We start from the raw sequence: 15,611 nt of genomic DNA on the forward strand, positions 1-15,611 counted from the left end.
CCTGTGTTGAATTCTTCTTTGCTTCTTTGCGTCCCCGCCTTCCGTCCATCACGCAATCCTGATTCATGAATTCACTGGCTATACTTTCTCCGGTGCTCGCCCCGCGTGCAACAAGACCCGACTGCAGGGCCACGGCTGGCTCAGAGGTGTCCACCGCGGCCTCCACGCGGCCGGCAGCGCGCTGGCCTGGGGCCCAGTCTCCTGGGGCCATTGCAAACATTTGCTTTAGGGCTAGCTGGTTAAAGGTGAAATGTCCAAACCTAGAAACCGCCCACTGCCGGATTCAGCGAAGAGGGGGCGGCGAGAGCGCAGGGGCGGCGCTCGGACTGCGGGACACTGGGCGGGGCCGCGGAGGCGGCGAGACCCGCGCCCGCCTGCCCGCCCTCCGGGCTGGGCAGAGGCAGGCCCGGGCTTCCGGCGAGCAGCCAATCGCGGGACCCTGGCACTGCAGGGCCTCCCAGCGCCCGGGGCGGCGGAGGCTACCGGAGCGGACCGGAGGTGCTGGGGGGGAGGGGTCACTAGGGTTTGAGACTCACAGGCTGCCTGAGCGCGCAGTAAGTGCTGGACACGCCGGGGCGCGGGGGCGTGGGAGCCTCTTGGGCGCGGGTGGGGACCCGTGGGGCGGGGCGCAGGGGCTGCTCGAGTGCAGAAGGGGGCCGAGGCGAGGCGCGGCGGCGGGGAGCACAGAGGTGGATCTGAGCGGAGAGAGGTGGCCGGGAGGCGTTGGGCGGCGGTGGCGGCCGAGGCCGCCCAGAGCGAACCGGAGGGGCGGGGCGCAGCGGGCAGCAGAAGACAAGGGATTGCCAAGGAAGTCCCAGGCGCGGCGGGGTCGCTTATACCTCCGGGGCGGACTGGGGGTGAGGGGAGCGCGTGGACGGACGGAAGACAGAGGCTGCCCCCCGGAGCGCTGAGGAAGAGGTGTGGCACGCGGGGGTTATGGAGGCGGCCTGGGAGACGCGGAGCGAGTCGAGTCGTGGGCACCGCGCGGGTGCTGCAGCCACGCGTGTGTCCCGCAGGCCTGGAACTCCGCGCGGGGTCCCCTGGAGACGACGCCTGAGCGAGGCCTTGCTAAAGGCCGGAGAGTCCGCCCAGCGCGCCTAGGCGCACTTCGGCCCTTGGGTGCCCGCGGCGCGCGGAACCTCAGACCATGCCGGGTGAGTCGGAGAGCGAAACGCTCTTCCCCTTGGCGCGCGTGGGATCAGTCTGCGCCGGGGAGACTCCCCCCCCCACGCCCCCTTACCCCGCCAGGATCACCCCCAAACAGCCGGTCTCCTATTATTTGCTTCCCGAACGCCTCCCAAGCTTGGAGAAGTCCATGTTTCAACAGTTGGGAGGGGGCGTTCCCATCCCATCATTTTCTCTCCGTAAAAAGAGGTCGGGGTGGGAGGGGTCTCAACGGGCTAGTTTCTCGGCCAAAGGCTTGGAGGTTCTCAGACTAGAAGCAGAAGGGGAGAGGTTTATGCCCCCAAAGCCCCGGCCAGACAGTAAGCTTTTGGGGTTCCCCCCCTCCCCGAAAGCATAGTTAGATATTCCCCACGTGCTTGGGACTACGGATGGCGCATGGCTGGGTGTTTGGCAAATCCTGGTCCCCTGTGGGTTCCAGGTCAGCCCTGTGTCTGCCCCGTTGGGTTTTTGGGGACCCAAAGATCTGGGCAGTTGACTTTAGAGGTCTGACATGAGAATGATGTCGTTTCCTTAAGACACGCCCACTCTTGAGCATTCACCAGCCTGTGTGTGTGTGTGTGTGTGTGTGTGTGTGTGTGTGTGTGTGTGTGTGTGTGTGTGTTTTTAAATGCAGGCTGCTGTTTATTCAGGGGAGCAGTTTGATACACAGCCAGGTGGCTTTCCCTGTGGTGTTTTTCCTCTCCAGACTTAGAAAGAGAAATTCTAAGGACACTGGCCCCGTGTCCCTGGGCTGTGTGGTCAGATCGTGCTCAGGACGCACACAGAAAGGGGTCTCTGTGTCCCGCGGGGGGGCTGGGAGCTCTGCAAAGAGGAAAATTACTCTTCCCTCCCCCCCTTCCCCCCCTCCATCTCCCCAAAGCCGGTGGGACACATATATAACGGCAGCATTCAACCCTGGGCGTTCGGTCTCCATGTGGGTTTTCAGCGGTTGGCAGGAGACAGAACCATCTTTGAGGACAGGGGAGGCGAGAGCGGCGGGAGCCGCCCGTGTTCATTTCCGGGGCTGGTTTTCGGAGACGGGCTCCGTGCACGGCAGGGCAGGCGTGGAAGTAAACACATCTCCCCACGGGTTTCTTACGGAACTGGCAGCCGCCACGACCTTCGGGCTGACCCCGACGTGGCGACAGCATTTATTTATTATTGTTATTGTTTTTTAATCCTGTGTTTGTTTGGAGTCTGGTGACAAACTTTGTTTCTGATTTTTTTTTTTTTTTAAAAAAAGCTTTAATTTCTTATTTGTTTGGTTTTATTTTTAAGTGAGAGGAGGGGAGATAGACAGACAGACTCTTGCATGCACCCTGATTGGGATCCACCTGGCAACTCCCGTCTATGGAGAATGCTCAGACTAACCGAGCTGTCCTTAGCACCCGGGGCTGATGCTTGGACTAACTGAGCTATTTTTAGTGCCTGAGGCCAATGCTCAGATTAACCGAGCCACTGGCTGCAGGAGGGAAAGAGGGAAAGAAGAGGGAGAGGGAGAGGAAGAGAAGCAAATGGTTGCTTCTCCTGTGTGCCCTGACCCGGGAATTGAACCCGGGACATCTGCATGCTGGGCCGACACTCTATCCACTGAGCCAACTGGCCAGAGCCTCTGTCTGATTATCCCCTGTGTGGCTCGGTGCTGCGCTGGTGGAAAGGCGCCCTTGGAGTGCGGTGACCTTGGATAATTGTCGGCGTTTTTTCTCTTGGGTGCCTTTCCCAAACACCGACATTGGTGAAAGCTCTGGCAGCGAGATTCCGTCCTTCGCTGCGTTACAACCCACTGGTCTGTCGCTGCTGTTGGAATGGAGCCCTTACCTGTCAATGGCTTTGCAACATCGTGCGTGGACCCCCAGCGGACAGCGGACGAGTGTGTCTAGGAGTCTTAGGGGGACCGTGGAGAGACGGCCACTTTTTTTTTTTTATCATTGGTACCTTCTGGTCGTTCTGGGCATAGGACGACTAGTCTCTGTCCATCGTCAGCGGAGAGGAAGGATGTTGAGTAGTTTCCTAATCCCAGCACCCCTGCCTCCGCCCGATGAGTCAGGGACCTCTGCCTGTCAGCACCCCCCCTCCTCCACGCCTCCAACACCTGGGGTCCCCAGAGACCTGTCGGGCCACCCGCCTCCCCACACAGACAGACTCCGCATCCCATCCACCCATCCATACATCCACGCATTATCCATACATACATCAGCACCCGGGGCTGATGCTTGGACTAACTGAGCTATTTTTAGTGCCTGAGGCCAATGCTCAGATTAACCGAGCCACTGGCTGCAGGAGGGAAAGAGGGGAAGAAGAGGGAGAAGGTGGGGTAGAGAAGCAGATGTTTGCTTCTCCTGTGTACCCTGACCAGGGAATTGAACCCAGGACATCTGCATGCTGGGCCAACACTGTATCCACTGAGCCAACTGGCCAGATGGCTCCCAGATGGACGTGTTTCTCACCCGCTGTGTTAGCTGGGGCATGGCCGCCCCAGGTGGGTGGGAAAACACGACATGGTTTCACGCTTCTGGTTGGATACCTTCTCTGGCGAGAGAAGCCCGCTCGTCCACCACGTTGAGTCCAAACACCTCCGGCCAAGGAGGTGTCCATTTCTCAGCTGCAGCGCAGGGGTGCGTCTGACCTTGGGCGGGAGGAGTCGGAAATGATCCTCGTGGGGTTACTTTTCGTGTCCTTTGTCTGCCTGTCCCGGTAGGGAAAGATTTGATGCTCTTTTCAGGAATTGTCTAACCAGTCATCACCATCAGAGGTGCATCTATAGGTGGTAGGTAGGTAGCTGGATAGATACATAGGTAGGTATAAATAAGTGGATGAGTGATAGATAGATTGGATAGATCAGTGATAGGCAGATGTAGATTGATTGGTAAATGATGGATGGATGGATGGACAGATAGATGGATCAATGCATAGATAGGTAGGTAGATAGATGATAGATAGATAGATAGATAGATGATAGATACATAGATAGATGATATATATATAGATAGATGATAGTTAGATAGATGATAGATAATAAATAGGTGATAGATAGGTAGATAGATAGATGATAGATAGATGATAAATAGGTGATAGATACGTAGATGATAGATAGATGTTGGATAGATACATAGATGATATATAGATAGATGATAGATAATAGATAGATAGATGATACATAGATAGATAGATATAGATAGATATATAGATAGATAGATAGATGATAGATGATAGATAGATGATAGATAGATGATAGATAATAGATAGATAGATATATATAGATAGATGATATATAGATAGATGATAGATAGAGAGATGATAGAATAATAGAGAGATAAATTGATAGAGAGATAGCCAGGTGGAGACATACAGCATCATTAAGGTGGACAAGCAGGTGGATACATAGATAGACAGATAGATGATAGATAGATAGATAGATAGATGATAGATAGATGATAGATAGATAGATTAGATAGATAGATAGATAGATAGATGATAGATAGATGATAGATAGATAGACAGATGATGGCTAATTGTTGAGTTGCAGACTTGAGCCCTGCCCTTGGGCTGTGACGCTCCACTCACAAAGCAGACGCCAGGAATTCTCATAACTTCTCAGTTCAGGAAAGAAAGCAGAGCCCCACCCACACCGTGCAGACAGGACCCTGTTGGGACAGGCTCACTGGGGAACGTGCCCCGGTGGAATGTGGAGGTTGGGGCACCGGGCACGGGGGGGGGGGGGGCGGGGACACTGTGATCCCTGAGAACTGAGCCCTGAGTGTTCCCACCCGGACGGCTTGCTGTGAATTTTAATTTCTCTAGACCTCACCGTCCCTTGCGCAAGACACAGCTTTCTCCGCGGTGCCGCCGTCACCGTGCCAACAAGCTCTGGGGGCCGGAGGGAGAGCCCAGAATTCAACTGTTGAAACACCACCACTCCCCCCCCCGCCCCCCCCCCCCCCGGCGTGGGTTAACATCCCTACTGTGCGCTCGGACTTCAAATTGCCCTAAATTGGACCTGCTGTTAGCGTCCGTTCCTCTGCCCTTGAGACAGGAAAGGATCTCTGTTCTCTGTCCCCTCTTGACAGGGCTTCTTATATAAGGCACACCCCCGGGGTGGAAGCCTTTCCAGCAGGTGGTTTGCGCAGAGCATAATTGCGGCTTTCATTCTTTCGAGAGGGGACGGCGTCTTTGTTGAGACGTCTCACCTTTTCTTTGTGTTTTCTTCAAAGATTCCGATATGGGGGCGGGACGGGTGAACTTTTGTGACGTGCGTGTCGAGGAGAAGAAGGGGCCACAGGTGTGAGGTCTCTGAGTGGGTTGGTGTCAGGAAGGGTTAAGTGTTTTCTGGTTGACATGGGGTTCCCTGCTCTGTGTGTGTGTGTGTGTGTGTGTGTGAGTTTAAATGAAAGTTGAAATATAGAAGCTGTTACCAGGGAACATTTTGGACCACTGACTAGCTATCCTACATGAGTTGTGGAGCTCAGGGGAGGAAGAGGAGTGACCGTCGACCCCACCAACCCGTGAGATCCGCCAGGAGGGTAACCGCCCTGTCCGTCCCTGTCTGCAGTGTCCGACCAGGCATTTGTCACGCTGGCCACCAATGACGTCTACTGCCAGGGGGCCCTGGTCCTGGGCCAGTCGCTGAGGAACCAGAGGGCGACCAGGAGGCTGGTGGTGCTGATCACCCCTCAAGTGTCCAGCCTGCTCAGGTACGTCTTGGGGACACGCCTGGGTCTTATTGGCTTCTTCTCCCGTAGAAGTTTTTTCTGGTCCTGGATCACGGGGCATCGTGGACTAGATGTATGGATAATGTGTGGATGTATGGATGGATGGATGGGTGGAGGGATGGGTGGGTGGAAGGATGGATAGATGGATGGATGGATGGATGATGGATGGATGGAGGGATGGGTGGGTGGATGGATGGATAGATGGATGGATGGATGGGTGGAAGGATGGATAGATGGATGGATGGATGGATGGGTGGGTGGATGGATGGATGATGTGTGGATGAATGATGAATGGATGGGTTGATGGTGGATGGATGAATGGATGATGGATGGATGGATAATGGATGGATGGATGATGAATGGATGGATGATGGATGGGTGGGTGGATGGATGGATGGGTGGATGTATGGATGATGGATGGATGGATGGATGGATAAATGAATGGTGGGTAGATGGATGATGGATGGATGGATGGAAGGATGGATGATGATTGGATGGATGAATGGATGATGGATGGATGATGGATGATGGATGGATGGATGGATGGATGAATGGATGGATGATGGATGGATGGATGTTGGATGGATAATGGATGGATGGATGGGTGCGTGGATGTATGGATGGTGGATGGATGATGGATGGGTGGATGATGGATGGATGGATGATGGATGGGTGGGTGGATGATGGATGGATGGATGGTGGATGGATGATGGATGGATGGATGGTGGATGGATAATGGATGGATGGGTGGGTGCGTGGATGTATGGATGGTGGATGGATGATGGATGGGTGGGTGGATGGGTGGGTGGGTAGATGGATGATGGATAAACAAGCAGATATCATGACTGTCTTAAAGCTACCTCAAACTGTTATTCATGTAGGGAACTATGTTACAGTGTGTGTGTGTGTGAGTGTGATCAACATCAGCGTACTTATACAGGATCATGCTTGTGGCTCAAGCTTATTGTCCCAACTACCAAAATTTAAGTCAATGTTAGGGTGAGGGGAGCTTCAAAAGCAACAGCCCTGAGCTAAGTGAAAGAACTCCAGCCTTTGAACCTCAACCGTCCTCAGTTAAATTGGAGAGCTGAGCCTGGATGTCACAGCGGCCCCTGGGGCTCCCGCAGCGCGTCCTGACGTGTAGAACAGATCTGTGCTGCGTCTGGACTGGGCGTCCTGGTGCCGGTGTGCTCGCTACGCCGACAAGCATGTCTGGTGCCTGTGCGCGGGGCCCTGCTGCGCTGATGTGGTGTCTGGGGACGAAGCACAGCTCTGTGCGTCTCGGGGTTGGTACGGAGACACAGGTGGGTGTCGGGCGTTCAGCCAGGGGTGGGCGGTGTGACAGCCAGGTAGAGCGGCGTGGGCTCAGGGACACGTGAGCAGCACGTTGGCATGGAGTTGTCACGCCAACCAGACTCCCTGGTTCCCGAGAGCTGGCACTCCTGGGGTTGGCGTGGTGGCCTCGTGAGCTCCCCAAGGACATGACCTCGCTCATCCAAGCTCCTCATGACTCTTTGTCGTCCGCCTCTCCCCCAAGATGCCTCGGGCAGCGGGGACAGAAGGGAGCTTCCCCTTCCCTTCCTCTGGGGCCCTGGTCACTCGCGATGACCGGCCGTGAGTGGTGCTGAAGGTCTCCGGTCCCAGAGGGTGGGCTTCAGGGTCCGAGGGAGGACAGGGAAGGTTTGAAGGTGGCCAAGACGTAGTAGGCGTAGGGCGCAAGCCCGGGCCAGAAGGGACTCCCCTCTTCCCAATGCAGTGGGGTGCAGCGTCCGTAGAGGGCGGTGCTGGAGGCGGAAGAGAGAGAGAGAGAGAGAGAGAGAGAGAGAGAGGCCATTTCCCATCATCGTGGGTCAGTGACTTGTTTCCTGGGGAGGTCACGGATGGAGCTGGCCGGGGTGACCTGATTCAGCGTTGGGGTCCGGCTTGCGGTGGTTGGGCTTCAAATCCTGGGGAGGTCACGGAGGACGCCACGCCGAGGCCCCTGACGATGTCCGCGCACCAACGTGCAGGGGCGCAGCCGAGTGCGTCGCTGCCCCGTTTCCATGGCGACTGCGCGCTACGCCCCGCGCGTAAAGGAACATCCGCGTTGATGAAGGGACCGGGGTTGGTGTGGCTGGAATTTCAGAAACCGTGTCTGGTCACTCAGCAAGCTGCCAATTCTTCCCGGATGCTCCCAGGTGGCCAGAGATGCCTCAGTTTACCCTCCCATTGGAAGGAGTGCCCATCGTGGACACAGAGAGAGGACAGAACACCTTTTTTTGTTTTTTTTTTTCCCCCATTTATCCTCACGAAGAGAATTCTCTCGAACTTCATGGCCGTGGGACCACGGACACCAGTCAGAGCGAGTGGGTGGACGCGTAAGGTTGGGGGCTGCCAGGGGGAACACCCAGGAAAGGCGTTGGAGCCCACAAGCTGTTGTGTGAAGGGCCTTTGGTGTGTGACCTGTGTCCCACGTGGTAACCCCGGGTGTGTTGGGCCCCACCGGTACGGCCCGTTTTTGGTGGGTTTGCTGCTGAGTGGAGATGGGAGGGGGGCATGGAGCTGGCGCCCCCCCCCCCCCATGCAGGAGGTCTTCACCTCCTATGACCAGCGTCCTCCGTAGGAGCCCCCTGGCCTTCATGAATTGGCGTCCCTGGAGGAATGGTCCGAACGATTTGGTGGGAGCTTTGATATGGTCTCTGGCTGTTGAGACCTCCTCGTATTGGGTCACTGCGGGCGGGTGGGGTTGAGGGAGGCGTGGTGTTTGGGGTCTTGGGATCAAGGGGAACCTGGGGGCCTCGTGGCCGCCCCTCCTCCTGGGACGTTGGAGGGGATGAGAGCTGGAGGCAAGACTCTGTCTGTTGGCCCTGGCTGGTTGGCTCAGTGGTAGAGCGTCGGACTGGCGGGCAGGAGTCCCAGGTTTGATTCCTGGCGAGGGCACACAGGAGAAGCACCCATCTGCTCCACCCCTCCCCCTCTCCTTCCTCTCTGTCTCTCTCTTTCCCTCCCGCAGCCCAGGCTCCACTGGAGCAAAGTTGGCTCCAACGCCTCTGCCTCAGGTGCTAAAAAGAGCTTGGTTGCCGAGCAACAGAGCAACACCCCAGATGGACAGAACATCGCCCCCTGGTGGGCATGCCGGGTGGATCCTGGTCGGGCGCATGCGGGAGTCTGTCTGACTGCCTCCCCGTTTCCAACTTCAGAAAAATACAAAAACAAACAAACAAACAAACAACAAAAAAAAAGACCCTGTCTGTCCGCAGACAGGACTCAGGCTCTGGGTTTTGGGGGATTTGCTTCCATGTTGTGTCCGGTGTAGAGAAGGAGCAGACACCTTTGAGGGCGTGGGGAGAGCCAGAGATCAAAGAGGACGTGAGACATGGTTACAAGCTCATCCTCAGCTCAGGCACGTTGGACGGTTGTCACAGTTCAGGTGAAGAAAGGGGAGCTCTGCTCTTAAGTATGGACTTAGTGGGGGGGTGACCAGGGGGACCCAGTCATTCCTGGGATACCCCACTTCTTGTTTTGGGGGTACATATGCAAAAAAAGAATTTTTAAATCAGCGTGGAGTGTGGAGACAAGATTCTGCACGTTACGGTGGGACCGTCCGACTGAGGCCCAGAGGAAGAGCGTGCTGGTGAGGAAGAGTGACTGCAGGGAACAGAAGACGCCCCACGTGCGCTTGGAACAAGATTTCAAACACGACCCGCTCGTCCAGAGACAGTGAGATAAAGCCACAGGCTGAGCGGAAATGTATCTGGCCGCGTCACTGAGGGAGGGACCGGGGTGTGGGGAAATAGGAGGAATCCGTTAAAATTATTATTATTATTATTATTTTAAAAATGAAACCTTTGCCTGACCAGGTGGTGGCGCAGTGGATAGAGCGTCGGACTGGGATGCAGAGGACCCAGGTTCAAGACCCTGAGGTCGCCAGCTTGAGCGCGGGCTCATCTGGTTTGATGAAAAAGCTCAGCAGCTTGAACCCAAGGTCACTGGGTCCAACAAGGGGTTACTCAGTCTGCTGTAGCCCGCGGTCAGGGCACATATGAGAAAGCAATCAATGAACAACTAAGGTGTTGCAAGATGCAATGAAAAAGTAATGACTGATGCTTCTCATCTCTCTTCGTTCCTGTCTGTCTGTCTCTGTCTATCCCTCTCTCTGACTCACTCTCTGTCTCTGTAAATAAATAAATAAATAAATAAAATAAAATAAAATAAAAATGAAACCTTTGGGCCCTGGCCAGTTGGCTCAGTGGTAGAGCATCGGCCTGGCGTGCAGGAGTCCCGGGTTCAATTCCCAGCCAGGGCACACAGGAGAAGCGCCCATCTGCTTTTCCACCCCTCCCCCTCTCCTTCCTCTCTGTCTCTCTCTTCCCCTACTGCAGCTGAGGCTCCATTGGAGCAAAGTTGGCCCGGGCGCTGGGGATGGCTCTGTGGCCTCTGCCCCAGGCGCTAGAATGGCTCTGGTTGCAACAGAGCGACACCTCAGATGGGCAGAGCATCGCCCCCTGGTGGGCATGCCGGGTGGATCCCGGTCCGGCGCACGCGGGAGTCTGTCCAACTGCCTCCTGGTTTCCAACTTCAGGAAAAAAAAAAAAAAAAAAAAGAAAGAAAGAAACCCTTTTTGGAGAAATTATGGCACCCAGCCAGAAACACCGGTTTATAGAGCATTCGTTATGAAAGACACGAGGTCTCATCAGGATGAAAGAAGAGGTTTTACGGAAAGAGAAACGGTGTCTGAAACAGACGCACCCCGTGGAAACCCCAAAGCCAGTGGAGTGGGCTCCGTAGACGAAGATGCGTTCGAGGAAGACGTCTCGCTCTTCTCGTTTCTGAACAAACCCAGGCTGAGCGGTGTGTGCTGTCCTGGCAGGGGCGGCGGGGGGGGGGGGGGGCTGTCTGTCTGCACGGGAGCAACCCCCCCCCCCCTACAGGGACCCGGTGCTCAGGGCTTTGGGCTCGCATCCTGTGTGCGGTGACATTTCTTTTTTAATTTTTTTAATTTAGACAGTTACATTGAACAGGGTGACATTGGTCAACCAGAGCACATAGATTTAGAGAAAACATCTCCACATCATCTGGACAGCTGATGACGCTGTGTACCCATCACCCAAAGTCAAATCATCCTTCATCACCTTTTATTTTGTTTCTCCTTAAGCCCCTCCCCTCCCCCCACCTCCCTGCCCCTCCCCCCATAACCACCACACTCTTGTCCGTGTCCCTGAGTCTCAATTTTGTGTCCCGCCTATGTATGGAATCATACTACAGCTCTTGGCTTTTTCTGATTTACTTATTTCACTCCGTATCATGTTAGCAAGGTCCATCCATGTGGTTGTAAATGATCCGATGTCATCATTTCTTATGGCTGAGTAGTATTCCATAGTGCAGGGGTCCCCAAACTTTTTACACAGGGGGCCAGTTCACTGTCCCTCAGACCGTTGGAGGGCCAGACTGTAAAAAAAACTATGAACAAATCCTCATGCACACTGCACATATCTTATTTTAAAGTAAAAAACAAAACGGGAACAAGTATGACATTTAAAATAAAGAACAAGTAAATTTAAATCAACACACTGACCAGTATTTCAATGGGAACTATGCTCCTCCCACTGACCACCAATGAAAGAGGTGCCCCTTCTGGAAGTGCGGCGGGGGCCGGATAAATGGCCTCAGGGGGCTGCATGTGGCCCGCGGGCCATAGTTTGGGGACCCCTGCCATAGTGTATATGTGCCACATCTTCTTTATCCAGTCATCTATTGAAGGGCTTTTTGGTTGTTTCCATGTCTTGGCCACTGTGAACAATGCTGCAATGAACATGGGGCTGCATGTGTCATTACATACCAGCGTTTTTGAGTTTTGGGGGTATATTCTCAGTAGAAGGGTTGCTGGGTCATACGGTAGTTCTAGTCTTAATTTTCTGAGGAACCACCATCCTTTCTTCCCTAACGGCTGTGTGCGGTGAAATTTAACTCCACTGCGAGGAATTCATTTTCGAGAAGCAGGCGGTAGGTACGGGGAACCGAAATTATTTCGGGAGCTCCGCTACAGGGCTATTTGTGGCAGTGAAGAGTGATACCTCCCCCCGTCTCCACCCCCCCGGGGGTCTTTATATAACCACGAGGATGCCGTAAATTCCAGAAATAATTGGGGAGGAGGCTCGCCCTGCACGGAGGTGGGAGGGGGCGGGTGGAGGGGAATTGGCGAGGAGATAGAGAGTTCTTTCCTAGAGAGAACGCTTCTTTGAATAATAGCCTGTGATGAGAAATCACCAATACATGGAGAGTATTTAAAAAAAAAAAAAAGAAGCTACTATAAAGGCTGTAAATAGACCTCCCAGAAGCTCCAACATATGTCTCATCATCGGAGCTTCATAAACAACAACAGACAATAAATAAACAGGAAGAGACAGGATGGACACCAAGAAAGAACTCCCATCCACTGTGAGAAAGGAGGTTCGAGGGAGCGTTTGTTTGCTTTACCGTTGGGCAGAGTGAGGGAAGCAAGCCCTTAGGTTGACACTAAAGGTGAGGGGCGCATTTTAGGGCTCCCCCAAAATAAAGGAAACATTCCACCACCCCCCACACCACATGCATTTCACTCCCAAGTCTGGTTGAGAGAGACTCAGTGTCTCAAAGTTTTGGCACAAAATCGGTTTTTTTTTCCTGTGTGTGTGTGTGTGTGTGTGTGTGTGTGTGTGTGTAAATTGACTTGATTAGGGCAGTGGTCCCCAACCCTCGGGCCGCGGACCGGTACTGGTCCATGGGCCATTTGGTACCGGTCCGCAGAGAAAGAATAAATAATTTACATTATTTCCGTTTTATTTATATTTAAGTCTGAACAATGTTTTATTTTATTTATTTTCTGAAGCTAGAAACGGGGAGAGACAGTCAGACAGACTCCCGCATGCGCCCGACCGGGATCCACCCGGCACGTCCACCAGGGGCGATGCTCTGCCCCTCCGGGGCGTCGCTCTGCCACGACCAGAGCCACTCTAGCGCCTGGGGCAGAGGCCAAGGAGCCATCCCCAGCACCCAGGCCATCTTTGCTCCAATGGAGCCTTGGCTGCGGGAGGGGAAGAGAGAGACAGAGAGGAAGGAGAGGGGGAGGGGTGGAGAAGCAGATGAGCGCTTCTCCTATGTGCCCTGGCCAGGAATCGAACCCGGGACTTCTGCACGCCAGGCCGAAGCTCTACCACTGAGACAACCGGCCAGGGCCCTATTTTTTTTTTTTTTAAATGACCAGATTCCCTCTGTTCCATCCGTCTAAGACTCACTCTTGACGCGTGTCTTGGTCACGTGATACAGTGATCCGTCCCACCCTAAAGGCCGGTCTGTGAACATATTTTCTGACATGAAACCGGTCCGTGGCCCAAAAAAAGGTTGAGAACCACTGGCTGGGAGGGAAAACAGAACCAGAACAGGCAGGCTTCAGAGAGCGTGCGTGGATGGGGATGGTGGATTTGGATTCACATTCCCTGTTGCTGAGCAACAAACAGGTGTCCCCTTTGGAGAGAAGAGGACACAGACAGCCGGAGAAGTCCGCCCGGTCTCCCGGCTACTCAGCAAATCCCTCTCTCCCGGCAGGGTCCTCCTGTCCAGGGTGTTCGACGAGGTGGTGGAGGTGAACCTGATGGACAGCGCCGACTACGTCCACCTGGCCGTCCTGAGGCGGCCGGAGCTGGGGGTCACGCTGACCAAGCTGCACTGCTGGACGCTGACCCGGTACAGCAAGTGCGTGTTCATGGACGCGGACACCCTGGTGAGTACACGGCGGGGGGGGGGGGTGCGTGAGCGTGAGGCACGCTGCCAGCTTTTGTTGGCTATCCCACCGGGTCCCACGCGTCCGTCGGTGACAAAAACGGTCACCCTGTCACGGTCAGGGTGTCCCATCCGCACTAGCACTGCCGTTAGCGACGGGATATCGCGTCCCTCTCCTAGGACCACTGTGCTGCCGTGTTATTTTCAACGGACACGAGACAGAATAACCCCCCAAGATAAAAATAAAAATAAAATCGTGCCCAACCGTGTATGGCGGGTCTCCGTGCTGATCGGCCGGGTCTGCACGCGGGTCACCTGGACGAGTGACAGCTCGCGGCCGGCGCTTTCAGAAACAGCCCTGGGAGAGTCGGAGTCTCACCTGAACTCGGAGGGTTCGAGACCCATTCTGGGTGCTCTCCATTCTGCAGAAGCGTCTCCCTGCAAAGACAGGACCGCACAAACGAAAATAATGATTGTGTTATCAGAGTAATCACCCCCCACCCCCAATGGAGCGGCATGGAGAAGGTGACAGGTGTTGGAAGCACCTACTATCCGCTGTCAATCTCCTGGAAGGTAACGATGACACGGTACGGACTCTTAAACCATCCCCAGTGCCTGGGCGTCCATAGCGTGATTGATGGCGTTTGTAGATTGAAACCGGAAAGGCGGGTTGAGACAAGTCCACAGAGACCATGAAGAACTTCGGGAAAAGCATGTGGTTTTAGCAGCGGCGTGACTTGACCGCTGGAAATGAATAGAGAGCCTTTGGACGTTGTGCGGACGTGCCAGGGGCACTGACCTAGGCTGTGCGGTCTGGGCTCTTGCTCCCGGGGCTGCAAACCTGGACAGCCCGTCCCTGGACGAGACAAGACGGGCTGAAATCGGGCGCGAGAGGAGATGAGACCATCAAGGGACAGGAGATGATTGTGCAGGAAACCTCTCTTTTTATAACTAGAAAGAATAAACATACTGTCGAAAAGCAATAGAAAGTGCGGGGTCGTAAGGGCATGAACCAGCAACGTCCTCAGGTAGATGCTTATGCAGCGCTGGGATTCAAATGATTGAACAGCCCGTTCTCTGCCCTAATGACCATCTTAAGTATATGTATGTGTATCTATATATACAAACAAAATGATATATATAATATATAATATTATATATTTATATATACAATATATAATGATACAATGCATATATAATATATACACAATATATAAATATATGTATACTATATATAATGATACAATGTATATATAATATATATACAATATATACACAATATATATGATACAATGTATATATAATGCTATATACAATATATGTAATAGTATATATTTGTATATACAATATAATGTTACAATGTATATATAACGATATATAATATATACTATATATAATGTATACACAATATATGATACAATGTATATATAATATATGCAATATATGTAATAGTGTATATTTATATATACAATATATAATGTTACAATGTATATACATAATGATATATATAAACTGTATATAATATATATAATATATATTTATATATACAATATATAATGATACAATGCATATATAATATATATGCAATATATAAATATATGTAATGTATATTTATATGTATACAATATATATAATGATACAATGTATAGTTAATGATCTATATAATATATACGGTATGTAATATATACTTATATATACACAATATATATGATACAGTGTATATATATAATGATATATACAATATATGTAATAGTATATATTTATGTATACAATATATGTTACAATGTATATACAATATAATGATATATATACACAATATATATACAATATATGTAATATTACATATTAACATATTATTAATATATATATTATATATGTTATACATAATAATAACTAGATATGTAATAATTATATATAATATATAATTAATATATAATTATTATTATGTATATGTAATATAATATATATTATATATATAATATATATGTAATATTACAATATTAT

General features: G+C 52.1%; 1 protein-coding gene across 2 annotated transcripts in view; it reads left to right on the forward strand.

The window, feature by feature from the left end:
- The first annotated feature begins 369 nt into the window (after positions 1–369).
- Positions 370–15,611, forward strand: part of GYG2 (glycogenin 2) — a 41,601-nt gene continuing 26,359 nt past the window's right edge. The window contains exons 1-4 of one of the 2 annotated variants that reach the window (XM_066357124.1): positions 370–554; positions 1,017–1,154; positions 5,714–5,855; positions 13,434–13,608. In XM_066357124.1, coding sequence (XP_066213221.1) covers positions 1,148–1,154; positions 5,714–5,855; positions 13,434–13,608 — 324 coding nt within the window. In that variant the 5' untranslated portion in view covers positions 370–554; positions 1,017–1,147. Of the gene's footprint in view, positions 555–1,016; positions 1,155–5,713; positions 5,856–10,601; positions 10,704–13,433; positions 13,609–15,611 lie in introns of those variants that run through there. The other variant, XM_066357125.1, reaches the window with a different exon arrangement.

Source organism: Saccopteryx leptura, chromosome X (assembly GCF_036850995.1).
Source record: "Saccopteryx leptura isolate mSacLep1 chromosome X, mSacLep1_pri_phased_curated, whole genome shotgun sequence".
Classification (NCBI taxonomy): Eukaryota; Metazoa; Chordata; class Mammalia; order Chiroptera; family Emballonuridae; genus Saccopteryx; species Saccopteryx leptura.